Source organism: Pteropus alecto, unplaced genomic scaffold, assembly GCF_000325575.1.
Source record: "Pteropus alecto unplaced genomic scaffold, ASM32557v1 scaffold98, whole genome shotgun sequence".
NCBI lineage: Eukaryota > Metazoa > Chordata > Mammalia > Chiroptera > Pteropodidae > Pteropus > Pteropus alecto.
In genome coordinates, this window is record NW_006443570.1 from 20,429,036 (window position 1) to 20,450,540 (window position 21,505).

The 21,505-nt window shown below is 41.1% G+C and overlaps 2 protein-coding genes and 1 pseudogene across 4 annotated transcripts in view; 1 reads left to right on the plus strand and 2 right to left on the minus strand.

Moving 5' to 3' along the window:
- TAOK1 (TAO kinase 1) overlaps positions 1 to 9,573 on the plus strand; it is a 142,696-nt gene extending 133,123 nt beyond the window's left edge. For both annotated transcript variants that reach the window (XM_006925028.3, XM_025041560.1), the window contains one exon: positions 2,370 to 9,573. In XM_006925028.3, coding sequence (XP_006925090.1) covers positions 2,370 to 2,831 — 462 coding nt within the window. In that variant the 3' untranslated portion in view covers positions 2,832 to 9,573. The remainder of the gene's footprint in view (positions 1 to 2,369) is intronic.
- On the minus strand, positions 1,614 to 1,732 carry LOC112473345 (annotated as a pseudogene).
- Positions 9,574 to 14,024: 4,451 nt separating the features above from the next.
- On the minus strand, positions 14,025 to 21,498 carry ABHD15 (abhydrolase domain containing 15). 2 transcript variants are annotated; one of them, XM_015599391.2, is made up of 3 exons: positions 20,634 to 21,498; positions 18,047 to 18,568; positions 14,025 to 15,051 (listed from the first exon to the last, which is right to left on the minus strand). In XM_015599391.2, the coding sequence occupies exons 1-3, from the start codon at positions 21,482 to 21,484 to the stop codon at positions 14,994 to 14,996; spliced, it is 1,431 nt and encodes a 476-aa protein (XP_015454877.1). In that variant the 5' UTR covers positions 21,485 to 21,498; the 3' UTR covers positions 14,025 to 14,993. The 2 variants fall into 2 exon arrangements, with proteins under 2 accessions (XP_015454877.1, XP_006925091.1); XM_006925029.3 differs by having other exon boundaries at positions 14,025 to 18,568.
- Between the last annotated feature and the right edge of the window lie 7 nt (positions 21,499 to 21,505).

Genomic DNA, 21,505 nt, shown 5'->3' on the forward strand with positions numbered 1-21,505 from the left:
TATGCTCCTTAATTTTATAGTCTTGGCATCTCATCTTTTGCCATTCTGATTGTGTATCCTTGACTTTCCCATCCTCTAGATAGGGCATTGATCCTTTTCTTTATTCACTTTGTTTATTCCTTTGTTTATTCCATTTAATATACTTCTCACCTTAGATAATGTGTTCTTCATTTCAGACTGGTTCCCTTTTATAATTTCCATTTCTATTTTTATGTTTTTTTATGAAATTCTCACTGAATTTATCTACACTTCCCAAAAGTTCATTGAGCATCTTTATAACCAGTGTTTTGAACCTTGCATTTGTTAGATTACTTGATTCCGTTATTTCTGGATCTCTGTTCCATTCACTCATATGGTTTCTGATTCTTTGTCTTCCCATTTTGGCTGCCTTTTTGTGTGTTTCTATGTACTAAGCAAAGCTCCTAAGTCTCCCAGTCTTATTAATGTGGATTTGTGAAGTAGGTATCCAGTGGCACAGTCCTGAGAGGGGTTCAGCTGCAGGCCAAATTTAACCCAAGCCTCTTCCCCTCCAGGGCCACCTGTTAAGATTCAGCAAGCAATCCACAGATGCTGTGCTTATAGTTGCCTCAAAAGACCACACCAGAAACTAAAGCCAGCTGCCTCCAGTGTGAGTCTAGGCGCTGCTCAGCAAAGAGCACCTGACTCACTTAGGATATACCTGGATGTGGCTTGTGGGGGGGTGGGCATGAGTTGGGGGAGGTGGAGTTTCAGAGAATCCCCTGGGTAGAGCGACCTCTGTTATCTAGTTTAATGACATCTGGGCTATGGCAATGCTGTGTCAGGTGCACAGCATGGCCATAGCCCAGATGTCATTAAACTGGGAGGGTTCAACAGAGAACAATGGATACTGCCGGCACTTCTGTACAGAGCAAGTCTCGCCTTGGCCCTCAACTCTGACAATGTCTCCCTGTAAGTCCCTGGTGCCCTCTGTGCGCAGCCAAATCGGCACTGGTACTCAGAGCAAGCAGGTCCGTCCGTCACCACGAAAATCCGCTCACAGAGGTGGCCCCTTTAAGAGGTGGCTGCCGCTACTGCAGCCTCCATCTCATTCAGCTGCTCAAGACCCGGCAGCCCCATGTCCTTGCCACGTCCTAACTTCTGCCGTTGCAGGGTGATTTCTTGGATTTCTCCCTAGTTGTATGGCTTGTTCATCTAGATCCCAGGAGATTTTTTTCTTGCTCTTTGCTCCTTGTTTCCATCACAACTTTGATTTGGTCATCAGAGGAATGAACAGAGCCTCTTTGATCTACACCATTTCTTTTTCTCTTCCAAGATTGTCCCACTTTTAAGTGATGTATTGATCACTGGGTTCAGGTACAGTCAGTCTGATCATTCATAAAAAGGTTCTCCATCAACTTTTTTTTCATTGTTGACTTTAGTGTGGTTTTGTAACATTTTTTAAAAATTATATACAGTCAGCTATATTTATTCGTAATACCTTCCAGTTTTCCAGAACTGATTATGATGGCTACCCAACTACTAATTTGTAGGTATATAGCGTCTCCTAACTCCTTTAGGCGAGGCATCCCTTGGTTGACTTCAAAAATTGCAAGGACCTTGTCAGCTTACAATCCCTAATTTTTTAATTTTTACACCCACAGCACCTGTTCTTCCTAGGTGGTCTCCCATCCAAGTACTAACCAGGCCCGATGCTGCTTAGCTTCTGAGATCAGACAGGATCAGGCTTGTTCAGGGTGACCTGGCCGTAGACAAGTCTACTAACTCTTTAATGAAAACTTTATAGTATTTGTTTTTTTGTTCGTTTGTCACTTAAGGTTTTGGTTCATCTGGACTATGGTATATGATAGGATTCCATTTTTATTTCCAGTTGGCTGGCCAATTGTGCCTGTGTTATTTGTTTAAAAATCCATCTTTTCCCCCATTGAATTGCTTTTGTCCTGCATTAAAAACCTACAAACTGAGATCTGCCTCTATTTCTATTTCACTAATTGTCTATTCCTACACCATCACCATATTAATTTTATTAGAATGATATCACGGTATGTCTGATAAGGCTGGTTTCCCCTTGCCCATTTTCTTTTTCTTTCAACTTTTTACCTAATGGATTTAGTAGCTACCGATGATAAGTGCCTCGATTTATTATTTTAATAGGGGTTATTACTTTTGCTTTTAAAGGCTTGATGTTACACATTTTAGAAATATAAATTATGTATGATTCCTACAGTATATCTCTTTGATTTTTAAATATACATCCAAATAGCCAGAGTGAACTTCTTTATGATTCACTTCAAACCTGAGTAGTAATTATTGCTTCCTTAGTTTATAGATTTTTAAAAATAAATCAGCTTTCTTTTTGCTTCATCCCTCCCACCCCCAATCCCCAACAGATTGAAGAAGAGATGTTGGCTTTGCAGAATGAACGCACAGAAAGAATACGAAGCCTGCTGGAGCGTCAAGCCAGAGAAATTGAAGCTTTTGACTCTGAAAGTATGAGACTAGGTTTTAGTAACATGGTCCTTTCTAACCTCTCCCCTGAGGCATTCAGCCATAGCTACCCAGGAGCTTCTGGTTGGTCTCACAATCCTACTGGGGGTCCAGGACCTCACTGGGGTCATCCCATGGGTGGCCCACCACAAGCTTGGGGCCATCCAATGCAAGGTGGACCCCAGCCATGGGGTCACCCCTCAGGGCCAATGCAAGGGGTACCCCGAGGTAGCAGTATGGGAGTCCGCAATAGCCCTCAGGCTCTGAGGCGGACAGCTTCTGGGGGACGGACGGAGCAGGGCATGAGCAGAAGCACGAGTGTCACTTCACAAATATCCAATGGGTCACACATGTCTTATACATAACTTAATAATTGAAAGTGGCAATTCCGCTGGAGCTGTCTGCCAAAAGAAACTGCCTACAGACATCGTCACAGCAGCCTCCTCACTTGGGTACTACAGTGTGGAAGCTGAGTGCATATGGTATATTTTATTCATTTTTGTAAAGCGTTCTGTTTTGTGTTTACTAATTGGGATGTCATAGTATCTGGCTGCCGGGTTTTGTTTGGGGTTTTTTTTTTGTTTGTTTAATCTTTTGATAGAAATTATGAAAAGGGGAATCCTGAAAGCTGCAAAAACAGAATGCAGCAAAGTGGTTTGAGTCGTCACTTTTGGGCAACTGTATCCTAAGAAGTTTGTGAAAAGATCTAAAGCCTTTCTCCATATCCCCAATTCTTATGAGCCACTCACAGCAGGCAGCATATGCTGAAACAAGTTATTATGGAAACACACTTGTATCCCCAATGTATTTTCTTTATTAAATTGGTCTGACTTCTCAGCCTCATTTGGAGTAAAAAAAGTGGAAATCCATGAACACTAAAGGATTGCATTAACTTTTTCAGAGTAGAAAACAACTTAGTTCTTTTTCTGAATGCTGCATAGGTGTATCAGTGACTTTTTTTTTTTTTTTTGGCCATTCAATTGTGCCTTCTTTGTGGCATGGTGAGATGGAGGTGCTTAAAGAGATCACCAGTGGTGTAGGAATTACATCAACAAACCTGTGAGCCTTCAAAGGAGAAGACCAGAGGGTGAGAGAGGTCCCTGAAAGTTCATATGGTACGGTATGTTCAGCAGCAGAGAGAGGAGATGAAGCTTGTATGTCCTGACGTTTTGTTGCTTATACTGTGATAGTTCATCCTAGCTAAGCTCTATAACTCCCAAGACCCAAACAGTACTTTTACTTTGTACAAAAAAGACAGATAGCCAATACAAATCAAATGCCAAAGGTATTTGAATGATGCCATATTTGTAAACTACTATCTATTGGAATTCTCATCACACTACATAGACAGTAATCTGATTACCCTGTTTTGGCTTATGCGATTTCTTGTTTACAAGTAGAATAGCCAATTATTTAAATGTTTAGTTGCCACAGTGAACCAGGAATCACTGAGCCAATGACTACCAGCTGCTGACTAACCTCATCACCACTGTAGATTTTGGTGCATGTGCAGGTCGTCGTCTTTTTTTTTTTTTAATTGCTGTTTTTGTTGCTGTAGTACTTTACAAACTTCTAGTTCCTTGAGACTTAGTGACCATTTGGCATCATGTTAACATCATACAGTAGGAAACACCACTTCCAGAAGTCTCTAGCCCCAGTGCTAAATTACTACTGAAAAGGAACTAGCAAGTTTGGCAAATTAAAAAAGAAAAAGTAAAGTAAATTATAGTGGTCAGGGAATCTCTTGACAAAAGCTAACATTTTTTTCCAGAGAGGGGCATGTTTTGTTTTGCTTTGCTTTGCTTTTTGTTTTGTCTTGTTTTGCAATGAAGGAATTTTGCAATGCTGAAAGATGTTACTTGGTATTCCAATGCCAGTGTGGAAATTTAGTTGAAGGTGGTTAGGGAGCTATGAGTACTTGAAGGAGAAAAAAAATGTTCTTTCCAGTGACACACCAGAGTTTCTTACAAGTTAATTGTCCTGCCCCCTCCCCAGTTGTCTTGAAGAACTCTTGCTTTTAACTCTGGATCCTACTTTTCATATAGTTTGAGGGGCTCCAAGTTAGAATTCTTTAAATCTCTCTTAGACCAGACTGATGCACAAACAGTAATTTATCACTGTTGAAATCTTGGTTTTCTCAACCAAATTTAAGTCTTCCCCAGGTATATCAGTCCAATCTCCATGAATCTTCCCTTTCAGGAGTTTCTAGCATTCATTTAAAGGTAACTGGAAGAAAAATATTTTAACATAAATATTTTTTAAACTGATAACAGTAGAATTCATACATAATTTTAGGCAGTGTTTCAGGTAGCACTCTGACACATTGTCCTCTTGGCTATGCTTGAGATCACCAGTTTTTAGTTGAACATGACATGTATTTGTCATATCTAATGAAAGGAGCTTTTAATTTTCTCAGTTTTTTGTTTTGTTTTGTTTTTTTTGCATTCAAATATTATACAATATTTTAAACAAATTGAGATATCTACCTATTTGGAGGAAAATGATAGAAGAGAGCTTGTTAGCCCCTCTGTACTGGAGGGGTGACCTAGGGAAGCAGATCAGTTTTGTATACAAACCTCTTTAAAATCCAAAGTATTACCAGTGATACATGTTAAAGTCCACTTGTGAACTTAAATTAGTCAAACTGAGTTACTGAGTTCATGCAGAACATATGTACTCGCAAAATCGGGACTGAATACTGACGCCAAATGTCTTATCTGGTAGGACTTTGTATCTGATTTACTTGTGTGGCAACCAGTTTTACATGTAGTTCATGAGTATACATGGTTTATTCCATTAAATTTTAATTAAAATATATACAGTTTGTAAAAATGATTCAAATTAATTGGTTTGTGTGTGTTTATAAAATCTCACTTCTGAGGAATCTCATACATTTTAGGAATCATCAAAGAGTAAAGCTTGTAGCAGGAAAATTTGAAAGGTTTTAAGAGATCCTCAAGAAAGAAGCAGGCACTTTCTGAATCAGTGCGCAAATGTCAGCATTTGATCAAATTAATACTACCTCCTCCCCAAGTGTTTGTGTTCACCCGATATACATGTATTTAAGAAAATTAAAAGTGTGGGAAATTTGTCCAGCGTATCAGAAAGTCGTAAATGCTATATCTGGTATCCAGAGCTTGGCAGTAAAAAATTTATTGTGTTTACTGTCTCTCCCTTTCTTTAGTTAGCATTTTTAAAATGCAAAACCCCATATCTTGAAATATATTATTCCTAATTGGTTCCCCTTCCTTTTGCACATATTTTTTCCTCCCTTTATTTTAATTTCAGCTCTAACACTAGATTATAGTTTCTTCGTTATATAGATAATGTTAGCTGGAAAGTATGTTTATATTATTTTTATTCAGAGCTGCCATTCTTTTTAGTCATTTCTATGCCTAGAGGCGAATAGCCCTGCATTTGATGCCACACCCACAAGTATAATATACTTGGTACTCTGGGCCAAGGATTTATTTGTAAATTGAACTCTTTAGCATAGTCATGATGATTTTCAGCTGCCCAGACATCAGGTAAACACCATTCAGTACACTAAAGGAACTGTCTTTGACACCCTTCCACTCCCACCTACTCTTCCTCACCCCCTTTTCAAAAATCAAAAACTCTGTGAGTGTCTTTCAGACCATAAGACAGACTTTAGTAACTTTCTACTTCTTTAAGTGCTAAATGTCTGGCATTTTAAACTTTTATAGAATACATTGTGTTAGACACTGGAATAATACTGTTTATTTTCACCTGTGAAAAATGACTTTATTGTACTTGAAACACCTCCTTTGCATTTTCTCCATTTGTGCCATTCACTAGTGGAAATAAATTGTATTATACCATGATCTACTGGCTTTTTAAAACTGTGTTAAATATGCACATTTTTGGTATAGCTGTTATCATTTGTATGTATATATTGTATATACATATGCGTGTCTGTATGTATGTACAGATAGATGGATATAACTCATACTGTACATTTCCATCAGGGCACTTAGGATTCTGTTATTTTGTTATTTCAATCCTCAGTTAAGGCAAGTATGCATGTGTTTAAGAAAGTAATCTGGGTTGATATTTATGAGAACATGGTCATTAGATGGAGTCTTTTCTTTTTTTAATCCCCTCTTAGCACTTGTGTGGGTGGAAAGAAAGTTAAGTAAAATGTGGAACCATAAATTGCAATGCAGTAAAATAGTGCTGGTGAAGGAGCCAGTTTCTATGGGTTTATGTCATGATGCAATGAAAGATAAGTGATGCAGAGAGAAGTGAACCATGGAAATTAAAAGCACTGGTGGTGATTCCTCTGCAAAGATGATAAAAACCAGTAAATCACACAAACTTCATGTGCACTCATACATATTTCTTAATAATAATTATTATTAATTTTGCTAAACCAAAACAGCCAAGAAAAGAATTACTGCTAAAGCATCTAAGGTTCTACAAATTGTAAAATGAACAGGAAATGGCCACTGGGAGAGAAGGATATGGTATTAGCGTGGGGCTTTCTCCCTTTAGCTGCCTCTTCTTGCTTGGTAATAGTAAGGTTTTTTGTGCACCTTCCACTCCTTCTGAGCCGCTACTATTCAAGCAGAGATTTGGCGCAACACAGCTACCCTTTCCTAGGACGTTTATATGGTCCTGTTTTGTCCCATACTTAAAATGTGAAGTGACTAGTGCATATTCAAGTCAGAAAATAATATATTTAAGGTATATAAGTGTGAATCTCCTATAATGATGGAAGAAGAGGTTCTTGTTTCTTAGATAGAAAACAGCCTTTTCTAAGGAACAAAACCAAAACCTGGCTGTCATCTTTGAGCTGCTTACCAAAATACAGATCATTATTCAAGAAGAACAGATTCTCTTTTGTTTTCCTTCATCTAACATGATAGTGCCCCCAACTAGGTTGTAGCATTGCCGTTGAAAAGGCACTCACTCTTAGTTGTTAAGAACTGGACATTTCCCATCCTCAGATTCCTTAAAGATGGAAGAGTGTGCTGTACACTTAGCAGACTTGCCTCTTGTATGCAAGGACTACTGATTGAAGTCTGTTTTGCTGTGTGTCTGGTTATGTTGTCTGCACTTTTATGAAATCACTACAGTAGATCTACATTGGAAATAACTAATGAAATAAGTTTTAAACACTGTCTAGAAAAAGAAAGTGAAGCTGAGAACTCTTCCTTTATTGTGCATTTTTATTTTCTACTGAATTCCGATAGCCCCCTTTAAAGTCACGTTGAATAATTTTCCCCTCATTTATATTCAGACTTCCAAATTTTCACCCATGCAAGGGAAGAGAACCCATTTGGCCTAATGGTAGCCTTCAGGTTATAAGAAATATATAAATTAGTATGCACCTTATCTGCCTGTTGTGGGTTTCTTAAACTTGCACTTCCTTCTCACCTACCCTAAAGTAGATACCCTTTAAAGAAAATGAAGGCAGAGAATTAAAACTGGGGAGCCATTTACTATGTCACCAGCACTGTTAACTGTTTTCCCAGCAATCGTAACTTTTTGAAGTTTCAGAGATTTTTGTGTGTGTATGTGTATATGTAGCTGTGTTGGATTTGTTTTGTTTTTAAATATACAAGAGATTCTTCTTTGAATAGAGAAAAAGGTTAATCTTTTCTGAAACAAGATACCCACTGGATATACTAATCTGAACATCTATAGGTAGTTTGCCATGAAAAAGTGGAGAGAAGATGAGACTTCTGAATGAATGAAAGGGTATCTCAATGCCCAATAATTTCCCCCAAAGTACGGGTAATTTCAACCTGCACAGTTTCCTTTTCACTCATAGTTTTTAGCAATTGTGAGTGAAAATTCATGTAATTATCTGTAAATATGTAGCTAACAAATTGACCTAGTTTCTGTATTTTTGTTTGTTTTTGTACTAAAGTTTATAAGTCTGTGCCAGCTAGAGAGGAGTTGCTGTCATTGCTGGTTGTGGTCCTAGCATCTAACCCTGAAACTGTCCTAGATGGCATTTTTAGAATTAATGCTTAATGTTGTTAAACAGGGAAATGATGTTTAATCATTGGTCAGATTTAAAATCTTTCGAAGTGAAGTCATTTAATATAATGATTACATGTCCTCAATCATAAATGAGGTAGGGAGCCTCCTTCCCCCAGTGGCCATGTTTACAGAAGTGTGTTTTGTTGATAAAGTGCAAGAGTTTTAATATTCATGTAAATTATGCAGGTAACATTATGGCTTGAAACTGTTTATTGGGCGCTCTAGCTGAATTTTCAAATGAAATGAACTATTCGTATTGTTGGCACATTGATCCCATTTCTGGAGCATTTTTCCTATTTCGAAAAATACCTATATTCTTTGGTCATTATCCCCACTTAACTTTTTTCCGATATGCCTTGTAACCTAAGATCGTTAAATCTGATGAACATAGACAAGGGAAATGCATTTTTAAAAATCCATGAACCCTCATTTGTATGCTTTCAGTACTTGTGTTAAATGTTTCTATGGCAACTCTGAGGTCAGTGGAGTTTACGAATTAGATACGAATGTTAATGAAAAGTGTGTACTCTGCTTTTGCACGGCTTGGCTTAGCATCAGAGGTATATTAGGGCCACTTGAAAGCATGAAGGCTAGTTGTACGGGAACAGGTTTCTCTCAGTGGCACATTTTGCTTTTCCTGAGCCCTCAAATACGTTGCCTCAGCATGAACATTATTGATACTATAAATTGCACATGGTCATGGAGTGAGTTGTGTGATTAAAAAGATGTAACTGCTTAATGTTTGCAGATTCTGGCTGATCCATGTGACTGGCGCATATCAAACACACAGGGAGTGGGGGGGTGGTACTGGAACCCTTTTAACTCCTTTTTTTGTCATAGACAAGTATAGTTAGTTTCAGATATTGGCTGCCCCTGGTATGTTGCCAGACAGCTCTTTTTTGGTGTCCATTCCAAATGTGCTTCCTTGCATTTCATATCACATAATACCACTCCTCCCCAACATTTTATGTGTTATACTTTTTATTCCACATTAAATGGGAATCGTGCCTACTTAGAGTGTCCCTCCAATTAATTACATACACGTGTCCTAAAATAATCCAAGCCAGAGATACAAGGTGGGAAATTTAAAAAAAACAATCTGAGGGCCAAGAATGCAGGACTGACTTTTCTCAAACATGTGCTTTTTTCTATTAAAATGCTCAGTTTTCTTTCTCCTCTGGAACACACTGGGTATTCTCGAGCTGTGTCTTCAATTTGCAAATCCTAGGACCTTTGAATAAAACGTTGGTGGGAAAATAAAAAAAAAAAAAAAAAAAAAAACAAAGTCCACTTGAGGCCAGTAATTTATCAGACAAGGTATTTTATCACATTATCTTGACACTTGATATATGAGCCTATTAAGAGTTGCAGGTGGTTTCATAGAGCAAAATCCAAGTGAAAGGGATATTTGGGGTTTCTATTAGGAGATAATTTTGTTCTTATTTTACCTTTCCTTTTATGATCCTTCTCTGCGAGGTTAGACTAGGTTAATTTTCCAAATTAATTTTATTTTGTCTTTTATCTTTTAGAGAAATTTTTACAAAAGCGATGGTCTGATGTAAATAACATTTTTAAGTATAGTGCACATAACTTCCCCAGATTATTCCAACCTGATAATTTGTAAATGCTTTAGAGTTTTTTAAATTAACAGTTGTGTTGCTAAATCCTATTTATGTAAGTCTGCTGAAATTTTTAACCCATTTAAAACTTAAGACAAACATTTAAATAATGGATGGGTTACACTGAGTTATTAAGCTTTCAGAACCCCCTTGTTTTAGTATATGAAAAATATAGCCTAATGCGCATTAATGAGGTTGGAGAGACTATGAGAAATATGTATAGTGTATATTTTAAAACAGCTTTGCTTGTATTGTGAAGATTTAAAAACAAACTTGAGATTTTTAACGTAATTATTAACACAGTTTTAACATAAGTTATCCCACTGGGTTTAAGAGCATCTTGAATGTATAATCCTTTTTTTGTAACCCAGGTCGGTTTCTGCTTTTACCAGTCATACAAACATTTTATTTATGTTTTTAGTTTTATATACTAATTTCCCTTTGTTTTCCTCAACCAGCATGATTTTTTTGCACATGTAGAAATTTTTAAAAAGAAAACTTAATACATCATTTTCTCCGGGTTTTCTTCACTTCTCCCTTCCTTTCCACTAACTCCTTACCTTAAAGGCCATATCGCTCCATTTGCATTATTTGTGCAAATGCCAGGGTTGGTTTTTATTTTTATTTTTGCTATTTACTTAAAAAAACGAAAATGCTTCAGTCAATTGCTTTTTTATTTAAAAAAAGAAAAAAGAAAAGAAAAAAAGCTGTAACCTTATCATTTCTGAGTAGACCATTGAGAGATGAATGCACACCTGTAATAGCCCAAGACCAGCTTTGGTGGCTAAAGGGAATGTTTTAACTAAGCAAGAGTTTCTTTTCTAAAAGTGGTATATATTTATTCACAATCTCTTTAAGCTATTCCCACAAGTCAGGGGTCCAGATAAAATGAGGGTTATCAGCTAACTGATATGTTATCATTGAGGTTCATCAATGAATTTGTACATTTCTAGTTCCCTTTGGTGAAGGGAAAATGATGATTTTGCAAGACCTAGATTTTGGCTTGGTTTCTTGCCTCCTTTTTTGGCAGCCTTCATCTTCTCATCTCCTAAAGCCCTTGAGCCTGTAGGGTTTTTGTAGTGGACAGAGGGCTTGTGGTCTTTTAAAACTAGGACTGACTTTTTGGTGAGCAATTATCCTGTTGAAAGTGATGTTCTGCCACTTTACCGATGACTAAGTTTAAATACACACAGTCCTCTCAATTTTCGGACCAAACAAACGCCCACAGTGGAGGCTTACCAAGGGTTGCAATGAGGAAGAAGCCTCTCCCTCACTGTCAGCACCAGCTGGTAAAGGTGACTGTACAGATGTGCATTTTCCTTTTGGTAGACATGGTCCACAGCTCTAACTGGTAAGGCTTATTGTACAGTATATTGTCAGTATTCTTCTGGTTCAACATACCTTATAGTTCATATATAACCTGTATTAATTGTATAGATTGTGCATTTAAAGCTGTTACCAAGTTGTCAGAACATAAGAGCGAAAACAAGGTTACATGTAATATTTTGTTTGTAAGTATCCTTTGTATCATAGCAAAGGAAATGTTTAAAAAATCAACTGTAATAAAGTAATTTTAGTACACAGAGTGTCTGCTCAGTTTTTTTAAGTAATTTTATTCTCATAAAGATAAAATATATTTCAATTCAGTGACTATTGGATAATTACTGAATCTCATGTACCGTGCTGGATGTTAGGCTTATAAAAATGAATACGATTATGGGTAAGAATGAAACTCTGATATAGACCTAAACCCTCTAGTCTAATTTCCTCAAATTCTATTTGCCCAGAGAGTGAAGAGGCCTATTGGTGTGTGGGTGTGAGATGATTCTTTAGGTTCTAACAGTTTGATGCAGGTCCTTAAGTTTCATATTGACCTATTTGTGGTCTACATAACTACAACTCCTCCCACATATGGACACACAGATATGTGCAGTTCTCAGACCTTGCACAAAGCTTCAAAAGGTGGTTTCATCTGGGCCTATCTTTCTAGATTGGAAAAACATCACATTTTAGCCCTGTGTGAAGCAGAATATCTAATCCAGTTTAAAACACAAAGTGACATTTTTGTCAGAAAGCTAATTTGGGGGGAGGGGTTTCATGGACTGGGGTTATGTATTTTTTAGTTAGAAAATGGTTTTTTTAAGTGTCATTTTCAAAAATTAGTGGGATTACCTGCTTTATTGAAGAGAAGACTATCAAGAAATGGTGTTTTTAACTTTTTAGTATAGCATTTTAATTCCTAGAATGTTGGTAGTCAGCTATTTTGAAATTAACTAACATTTATATAATGTTTAATTTGCCTGGGTCAAACAACTATGTGGCAGAGCCAAGATTAGATCCCAGGTCTCCTATCTCCAGCATTTCCAACATCCCACCTTGAATTTGGAGGAACTCAAAAAGGGTTTAATTTAAAAAAAAAAAAAAAAATTCTTTCTGCTTTATCCCCATTATTGGGCTCCTCAAACTGTAGTGAAAGGAGAGTATCATAAAACATGTGCTTCTACCTTGTATCCTATGTCAACAACACAAATGTCATTGGCTAAACACATCAAAGATGTTCTTAGTTATGCTTAGGGTTTAAAGCCTGTCCTACTTGACTATAAAAGAAATATGAACATAAATAAAAATTTACCACAGTGGTCAACTAACTCCATAGCCCCAGTGGTTGTAAGCTAGTACTATCACCTTCATCTCTGTCAGTAATTCCAGCTGTAGAACTAGGGTTTTCTGTATGCATTATGGGCAATTAGTGACTAGTCGCTACTATATTTTCAGGTGTTTGTTCTTAATAAATAGATGGAGACAAGGCTGCTGAGGGTGCTAAGGCTATGCAAGCTATAAAATAACTTTAGGGGTGTCATTTCTAATTAATGTGTATGGCTCCTCCACAGAGTTGTGCACTCCAGCAGCTCTGAAGACATTCTTTACCGTTTTGTTAAAACCCTTTACATTATGGAGTCTAAAATGAGCATTATTTACTGTCATCCAGTGAATGACTGGGAAAAGGCAAAGTATGGCATAAATAGCACTGATTTGGGTTCTGGTTTTCTAGCCTCACCATACTAATTGTGAGAAAAGTCACATCTCAGAAAATTCATCCATAAGAAATAGGAAAATAGATGGGTTTTGGCCAGAACAAATGAACTGGTGTGAAACCTATGAGCTATAACATGGTTCTCAGAGTGAGTGTGTGTGTGTGTGTGTGTGTTTGAGCCAGGAGTGGGGAGACTGCCCTCAACTGGGCAATCCAGGCCCCAGCCTGTGAGCCTCAAAAGGTGCTGCTCTTTCAGGCCCTTTCTAACTTTGCAGTAGAACTTATAACTGGAACTTCTCGGCCTTGTAAGAATTGGAGAATAGATTCTGATCTGAAAGCAGATGCCACCTCACCAGAAAGGCCTTTGAACTCCAACTGAGGAATTAAGTAGACATGGAGACTGGGATCTCCCTGCTTTTACTATCTCATTACATCCTAACACTTCCTGAATTAAGACCTATTCACAGTCTCAGTCTTTTCATATGGAACAACTCTATAAAATAATTTTTCCAAGGTCATACGAGTCACTGATAAAGCAGAAACTAGAACTCACATCTCCAAACTACTTCGGCACTCTCGCCAACACAATTTACTAATTGGCCACTGGAAGATATCTCTCTAGGTACCATTGATGATTAGAGAATTTTGAACCTGCAGGGAAATTATTAACCTAGAGGTAGAGGCCTGGTTGTTGATTAAACAGAGCCGCCATTGGTTAGTGACAAGAGACCCAGGGCTAGATCTACAGAAGTGAAGCAACAACCAGTGAAGAGAGAATGTGCAGGGAAGCTCTGTTAATTCTACAGATAGGTAAGCATGGCTCAGTACACAGAGGACTTCAGAAGATAAACAGCACATTTGTTTCTGGAGATTTAAAAAATAATGACATTTCATTGTTGCAGGGAAACTGCAATATATTTACTATTCAGAGGCAAACAAGTTAGGTTTTTATTCACACTAGTAATACACACTGAGGCAAAGTATTACCTTATTACACGGGAAGGGTGGAGGGGCTAGAGGCATTTATTTTTGATGTGTTAGTGTCTTTTATTGTTTATTTTAATGAAATTCCACTTTTCCTTCCAACTTTTAGCTCTTCTTGGACACTTTATAGCATAATTATTGGATATCTTAAAAACAACCTCTGGTCACTTTGGTAGGGTGATTTTCATTAAAATCTTTATGTCATCTCCCAACTCCCAGAATCCAGATCAGGTCTGTGATCTCCTGATCCTCAAGCACATGAATCAGCCAGAGGTCTTTATAACCCACTGAACTCCTTAGCATGATTTTAACTCACTGACTCTCAGATGTGTTATGTGTAACCTAAGCCACCCTTATTTATCAGCACACGTCCCTTCCATGATGTATGCCAAGTGGCAGTCTAGCTTGTACGTCCTACCAATGATGTGGGATTTACTGCTTCCTATGGCATTCATTCCATATCTGGGCACTCAGACACTCCCTAGGTATAACTTCCCAATCTCATCTCTGCCAATTGTGATAACTAGTGAAAAAAAATTCCGATGCCATCATTGGTGGCCTTGCTGTAGAATCATAAATACTCCTATCGGCATTGTTACCAAATTCTACCAAAGTGGCCAAGTGTATCTGCTTGAGAGCAATTCATGCTAGAGTTCATTTGTAAAGGAATATACCTTGGCATTACTGAGGGTGACTGACTGACAGGATCTTGTGGTCTGGGTGGAAGATGAGTACAGAGAAGCTACTGACTCAAGGGTGGTTTTGAGGTTATATATGAAGCCAAGATAACACTTCCTGTGTCAAGACCTCTTTTCTAACAGTTTTCAAGTCTTAGGAAGTATATCTTCACTCAAAACAGAGATGATGTCTTCACAGTGTCAGGATTTGGTGCTTTCTTTTTCATACTGTTGTCTCCAGCCAAGCCACGCTGGAAACCTATATATAAATACATAAAATACTAAATCTTCAAGAGAAGTTATAATATAGCACAGTCTTCAGTATCAGAGGTCAGAACTTAGTAGAACTCAAATCTTCAGAGGCAGTTGTTTGTTTCCTACATTCTGATCCAATGGGTAGAGCCAGAAGACTCAGTCTCTACTTCTGAGATAATTAATGCCTCCTTTAAATCACTGGGATTTTTTTCCCCCCTTCCCATTTGAAGGTGTTTATAAATAATGAAGAGACCAAAAGGGAGACAAACAAATGAATGAGGCCTGAGGGGATTGCTAAAGACATGCTGCCTGGAAAACTCCAACTCAGTGGTACTTCTTTGGGTTTTGTTTTGTTGTTTCTTTCTTGCTTTCTCAAACTCATAATGTGTCATTTCGTTCAAGGACCACACATTCTCAGAATAGTGTATGTGGGGTTCCTTCGGCTGGTTCCATATAATTAACTATTAATCATCATTAGACTGAAGGACAGGGTTTTAAAAACCTGCTTGAACAGGAACTACACTTTCTGGGCAAAAATGAGCTAAAAAGCAGTGATGCTGTCAAGCAATGAGGGGAAGATGAGAGAGAAGTATCTTCCTGAGATAAGCTAAGAGCACATCTGGCACAAGGGACATGGAGGAGAAATACTTAAGGGTCATGAGGATCGTGGGTCCAAGGGGATTAATGAAACCAGAACTAGGGCTGTCCTGCCATTCTGAGAGCTTTAAGACACACTCTCTCTCTCTCTCCCTCCCTCCCTCCCTTCCTCTTCCTCTTCCTTTCCTCTCCTCTCCTCTTCTCTTCTCTTCTCTTCTCTCTCTCCCCCTTTCTCTCCCCCCCCCACCAGAGAGATAGACAAAGAAAGCTTGTGAGGAGATAAATATATGTATGTGTATGTATGTATGTGTATGTGTGTGTGTGTGTGTGTGTATGTATATGAAAGGAAGGGAAAGGAAAACCAACCACGATTTCTCAGAAAGCTATTATCTTAAAGAACTAGAGTTCTGTGGTATCTGGCCTAGAGAAACAATACAGATTTAGCTCTTACAGGAAATTTCAGCCAGAAAAGGGAGTGTTTAAAACCCACTGGGCTGCTTCCCATTTCATGTTCATTTCTGAATGATCCTAGCTAGGGTCCTGCATATGGCACTGCAAGATCCTAGTTAACTGAAATCCCCACTGTACCAGACCTGGGGGTGGGCAGTGACCTGATGTAATTCTCCCTCACCACACCTTACACAGAGGCCATTAACGAGCAGGATCGTGGCTTCTTTGAATTTCAGTTCCTTGTTTCTCCTGCTCAGAAATGGTGAAAGAACATTTGATGATGAATATTAAGAAGGTGGAGCAAGATGGTGGAAAGAAGGGAGGTAATTTTTTTTTCATGACAGGAGAATGGGTCTTAGACAATTGAGTGTTGTCTGCATTTCAGTTTAGATTCTTGGATAGCTCAGAGTTTCTTATTTGACCTAGAAGAACAAACCTGAAATCATGGCCCAGTAAGTCTTCATACCAAGCCTAGGACATGGCTTCAGTAAACATCTTTCTTCTTTAAAATTGCTTTGCTGTTTGTGAGGCCAGGATGGAGCTTCTGTCAAAACAGGTGCCCTCTTTCTCAATGACAAACTAAAGTAAAACTTCAGGGCAAAGCTCTTAGCAGCATAAGGAAGCAGATGTCCAATTGTATTGTTCAATGGCCTAATCCAAACCAGATTGTATGGATCAATCTACACAATCTGCCTTATCTTACTCTGGTCTTCAGTATTATTCCTCATAAAACCAAACACTCAGCCACCAACTGGCCAGATCCAAGAAAAAGCTTTTTCTGCATCTACATAGATGGCCTTTTAAATAATTGAACAGAAAAAGCCTATAATAGTAATGTGAAGTATTCATAAATTACTGAGTCAGCTCTAGCCAATCTCTTGGAACTTTTGTTTTCTCTGGTCCCAGTTGTTTATCTAGGCTCTAGAGAAGGAGAAGTAGTAGTATTGTTAGAAAAGGGGGCAGCTAACCAGAAAAGCCCTAAGATATGAAGTTTACACTTTTCACCACTTGGAGAAAGCCCAGATCACAGGAGAAAAGCAGCTCTGACTAGGGCTCTCTGGAGTAATCCCCAGAAATGGTACCAGAGGGAGTTGCTAGAGTGCCTGAGAGTCTGGCTCCTTGAGCCATAGTCTAGCAAACTGCATGCAAGGACTTCCTGTTCCTAAAATTGTTGCAATCTGTCCAGTGAGGCTCAAGGTCCTAGGCTAAAATTGCAAATCAGCCCCATTCCCAACCTAGACTTCCAGAAGTCGTCTGAAAGGTTGGATCGGAGTAGTCCATACGCAGGCAGGCATTCACTCTCTCTACCCTGTCACTCTCACCGGCTCAGGCTCAGCACTGCACTTACTGCCTCTGCTGCTTTTCTCACACTCATGCAAGATAGACGCAGCCACGCAGGCCTGTGAACCCAGCTTCCACAGCTGCCACCGCATGAAGTCAGCAGAGTGCCATAACTGCAGAATGAAATGAGGGAAGTGGGACTGAGACAGAAACATCCTGTCTTCACTACATCAAGTGGCTTCAGCCTGAGAATCAGAGTCACAGAGCTGATTATTTATGTGGGACACAGCTGCCCATTGCCACACATAAACTCATCTTCTTTGTAGTCATGGCTAGAGAGAGTCCATGGGCTTAAATGGTACTATTCTTTGACTTATCAGTCGGTGACAGGAGACAGTGACTGGGAATACCCACCCAGCTGCTGACCAGCGTAAAAAAAAAATGTGTGGAGCAGAGCCTGGGCAGGAGTTCTGCTCAGGGTAAGTGAGCAACAGCTAGCTGGACATTCCATCTCTTTCCACAGATCAGTTTAAGAAAAAAAAAAGGGCTGAATCATTGGCAAAGACCTGGAGCTGCTTTCCCCATTCAGGCCTCACCACCTTTTCAGGACTCTGCCATGCCCAGCTCTGTCCTTTCTTGCAGGATGGGCAGGTTCTTGGGCCATGTCTCACCTTGTATAAGATCGCTTCCAGCTAAAGATCTCCTCCAGGCTGGAAGAGGGAGAGACCTCCCGCTTCTGCAGGGTTCCCCAGCGACGCCGGCCCCCCAGGAAAGAAGCTCGGTGCCTGCTCAGCCCTTTCATTCTCTCTTCTGTTCGGAAGAACTCAGTCAAGGCCCGAAAGTACTCCAAGATGACCTCATGGCTCCAGGCTGGCAAGGGTTCCTGACGCAGGAAGCCACAGTGGCCTCCACAGCGACTGAGCAGGAGGAAGAAGTAGGGGTTGCTGTGAAAGAGTTCAGTGGGCAGAAAGTGGTCTGGGGGCCCGCACACAGGGTCATCAGCACTACAGATACACAGCACAGGTACAGCTGCCTCATCCACATCCCGGAGGGGGTCGTTGTGGTCCCAGTAAGTGTCCCAGCTGATGGGGAAACTCTTGGTGTGGCAGAAGAGGGTCTCCTCAAACTCTCGCAGGGAGCGGCTCCTAAACAGTTTGCTAGTGTCCACTGTGTCCTCCAGGGCCGTGGCGTACCTGGCAGAAGGAAGTCGAGTGGGGAAGGCAGGAAAGAGAGAGAAGAATTAGAAAACAAATTAACAGCAGAGGTTACAGAGTGGCAGCCCACAGACCAGATTCTGCGCATAAAGGCTTTCTTTGGCCATATAGTGTTTTCTAAAACTTCCATTTCATTGTCATCATTTAAAATCTGGAGATTTTACATAAAATGCAGCTCTCTGGCTCCTCCAGGGAAACGAGAAGATCTGGCCACATAAGTGGGCATTTCTGAGGGGAACAATCGGGTATTTTCTCCCTCCTTCCTGTGTCACAGTTCTTACCAGGCCTGCCATTCATCATTACCTGCCCAGTCCTGGGGCAGCATTTGACTTTACAGGCACTAAGCTACAGTGATAGCTCTCCTCCTGACTTCAACTTCTGACCCTCTGTGGGGAACATGCTATGAACCGTCACCTCCTGAACCCCTCCTAAAACTCATAGGTTCAGACTATCCAAAGCAGCAGGTGTCACCTGCCCCCCATCATTAAAAATTAACATTTTACTTTAGGTTGTATTAGTTTATGTTTTAAAAACTAATATGCTATCCAGATAATGACAGCTAAGTGTAACCTTGATCAGTGAGGCAGAAATTTCTAGAGGGGGCTGGGTGGCAGAGAAAGTGTCAGGAGTGTAATTAATTTACAAGGTGATTACCAAATGGGAGCCTGAGAGCAACTGCTCTGGGGAAGAAGGACATCTTTGCTGTTGCCACCTCACTAGAGAGGGCCTGGCACCCTGACAAGAAGGCCAGGATGGGCAGCTCAGACCTCTGAGTGGATCAATCCATCATTAGCCCATTGAATTTGGATATTTATCTCCTATGAACATTCAAAGAGGCTTGCCCTGAGTTTCTATGGGCAGTGCAATTTCTATAGGGTCAGTTTTCCTCTCTACTTCCCTGAACTTATTCTCCAGCTGGTGCCAGGGTCGGCACTAGTGGTGGTCATTTGGGGATGGAAACTGGCAATTAAGCCATATGAGAGCACCTTGCCTCCCCAGACTGCTCTGTCAGCTCAGAGTTGCCATGGCAGCATGCTGTTGTCGAGCTCAGGGTTTGACCCTCTTAGAAAAAGAGGCAAAATGCGGCAAGAAAAGAAAGAGAAATCACAAGTGCCACCATTTATTGAGCACCTACACAGTACCAGGCCCTCACTTCTGTTATATTATTTGTGCTTATAACCACCACCTTGGGAGGTAGTTATTAACTCCATTTAACTGGAGAGAGAAGTGAAGCTCCAAGGGGTTAACTAACTTGCTGGAAATTTAGGATTTGAACCCCATATCCCAGGTCTTTCTGCCGCATCGCACTGTTGCTGTAATATCTTTGGCCTCATTCTGCCATCTCCTAGGAAAATAGAAGTGTAAGCTGAGGACTGGTTATGTGCTGTGAGAATGTCACTCCAGCTTTCTCAGTGGAAAAATCTCACCTGTCACCATGGTGGTAGGGTAGAGTGTTCTCTTTTTAGAGATTTAAGAAAAATCTTATGTTTAAATATTCTTTAAATTTTTTTTTGCATTAAATATTGAGTACATACCTAGGAATATGTAAAACATTTGTCAGGTCTAAAGTATTTTAATAAATCAAATACCACCTAATTTCTGACTCCTGTCACCTCCAGGCTCAGAGACTATAAGGAAACATTCCAGGCAGATAATCATTTGCAATTGCTTCCAGAGCCCTCCTTGCTGTAGACTAAGTGGTAAATGTCAGGCGCTGTCTCTGCTGCGGGTGGGGCAGGTGCTCAGGTTGCTAGGACACGGTGGGGCTGAAGTGAGGCTAGGGGGCCCAGGGCAAGAGTTCCTGTTCTAGCATAATGATGCTGATGAGTCGTCTACGGCTTTTAAACCTGCTTTCCTGTTTCTGTCTGGAGGGTTTGGACAGCTTCAGAAAGTGTGCGAGGAGAACTTTGCCCACATTGCCCTAAGGCTGTTTGATTCAATACAAGGCAGAGCTGTATCTGCCCAAGACCCCTGTTCTTGGGTGAGCCCAAGACCCCTGTTCGCCCTCTCCTCCCCTTGTCCGTCTGCGGTCTTCGTCACCTACCTGCTGAGGGCGATCTTCTGGTGGAGCAGAAAGCCCCTCTCGTAGGGCCAGGGCAGGCCGGCCTCAAACCACTCGCGGCAGCGCAGCACTGGCGAGATGCAGGCGGCGCCCGTCACGTAGCTGGAGGAGCCGCACTCGCCCAGGTAGGACAGCAGCAGCGCCGAACCCGAGCCCTCGCTCACCACAAAGAGCGGAGCCGCGGGGTGTCGGAAGCGGATGTAAGTGACCGCCTCTTTGAGGTCCGACGGGTCCCCGAAAGGCTGCAGCCGGGGATTGACCAGCGGGCAGCCGTGGTGGCCACGGCGGTGGAAGATGACCGGGTAGTAGCCGCGCTCCAGGGCGAGGAGGCAGAGGCCGAGCACGTTGCGAGTGAGGCGCCCCCACGCATTGGGGATCACTAGCAGCACCGGCGTTAGGCTCCCGGCGTTGGTGACCCGGCGGCCCCGGGCGCAAGGTCCCACCACCCAGTCCAGGGCCACCAACCCGTCGTCAGCCAACTGCAGATACTCCCGGGCCAGCTCGGGACCCGGCCCCACCGGCAACACAAAGTGGCAGAGGGTCTGCAGGTGGGGCCCGCAGAGCCAAGAGCGCGGGCCCGGCTCAAGCGCTGCCGAGCGTCGCAAGGCGCGCAGAAGGCACTGGGCCAGCGCCGACGGCTTACAGATGAGCCTGCACCCGCCGGGCAGCGGCTCACGCCCGTTGCCAAAGTGGTCGTCGTCCTGTCCCCGGGTGCCCGGCAGGGTCCCGTCTCCGACGGCACGACCCCCGGGACGCCGCAGCCGCGGGGCCAGCAGGCCAAGGAGGGCGAGCGCGGCCAGGAGCAGGACGAGGGCGGCGCCCCACGGCGGCATGGCGAGGCAGGAGAAGCCGCG

Bases quoted from the DNA above. Each gene is read 5' to 3' on its own strand.
- ABHD15 (XM_015599391.2), bottom strand. From the start codon at position 21,484: ATGCCGCCGTGGGGCGCCGCCCTCGTCCTGCTCCTGGCCGCGCTCGCC. The intron at 18,569-20,633 runs GTAGGTGACGAA...TCCTTCTGCCAG, and splicing joins CAGAAGATCGCCCTCAGCAG to GTACGCCACGGCCCTGGAGG. The intron at 15,052-18,046 runs GTGAGACATGGC...ATTTATATATAG, and splicing joins TGGAAGCGATCTTATACAAG to GTTTCCAGCGTGGCTTGGCT.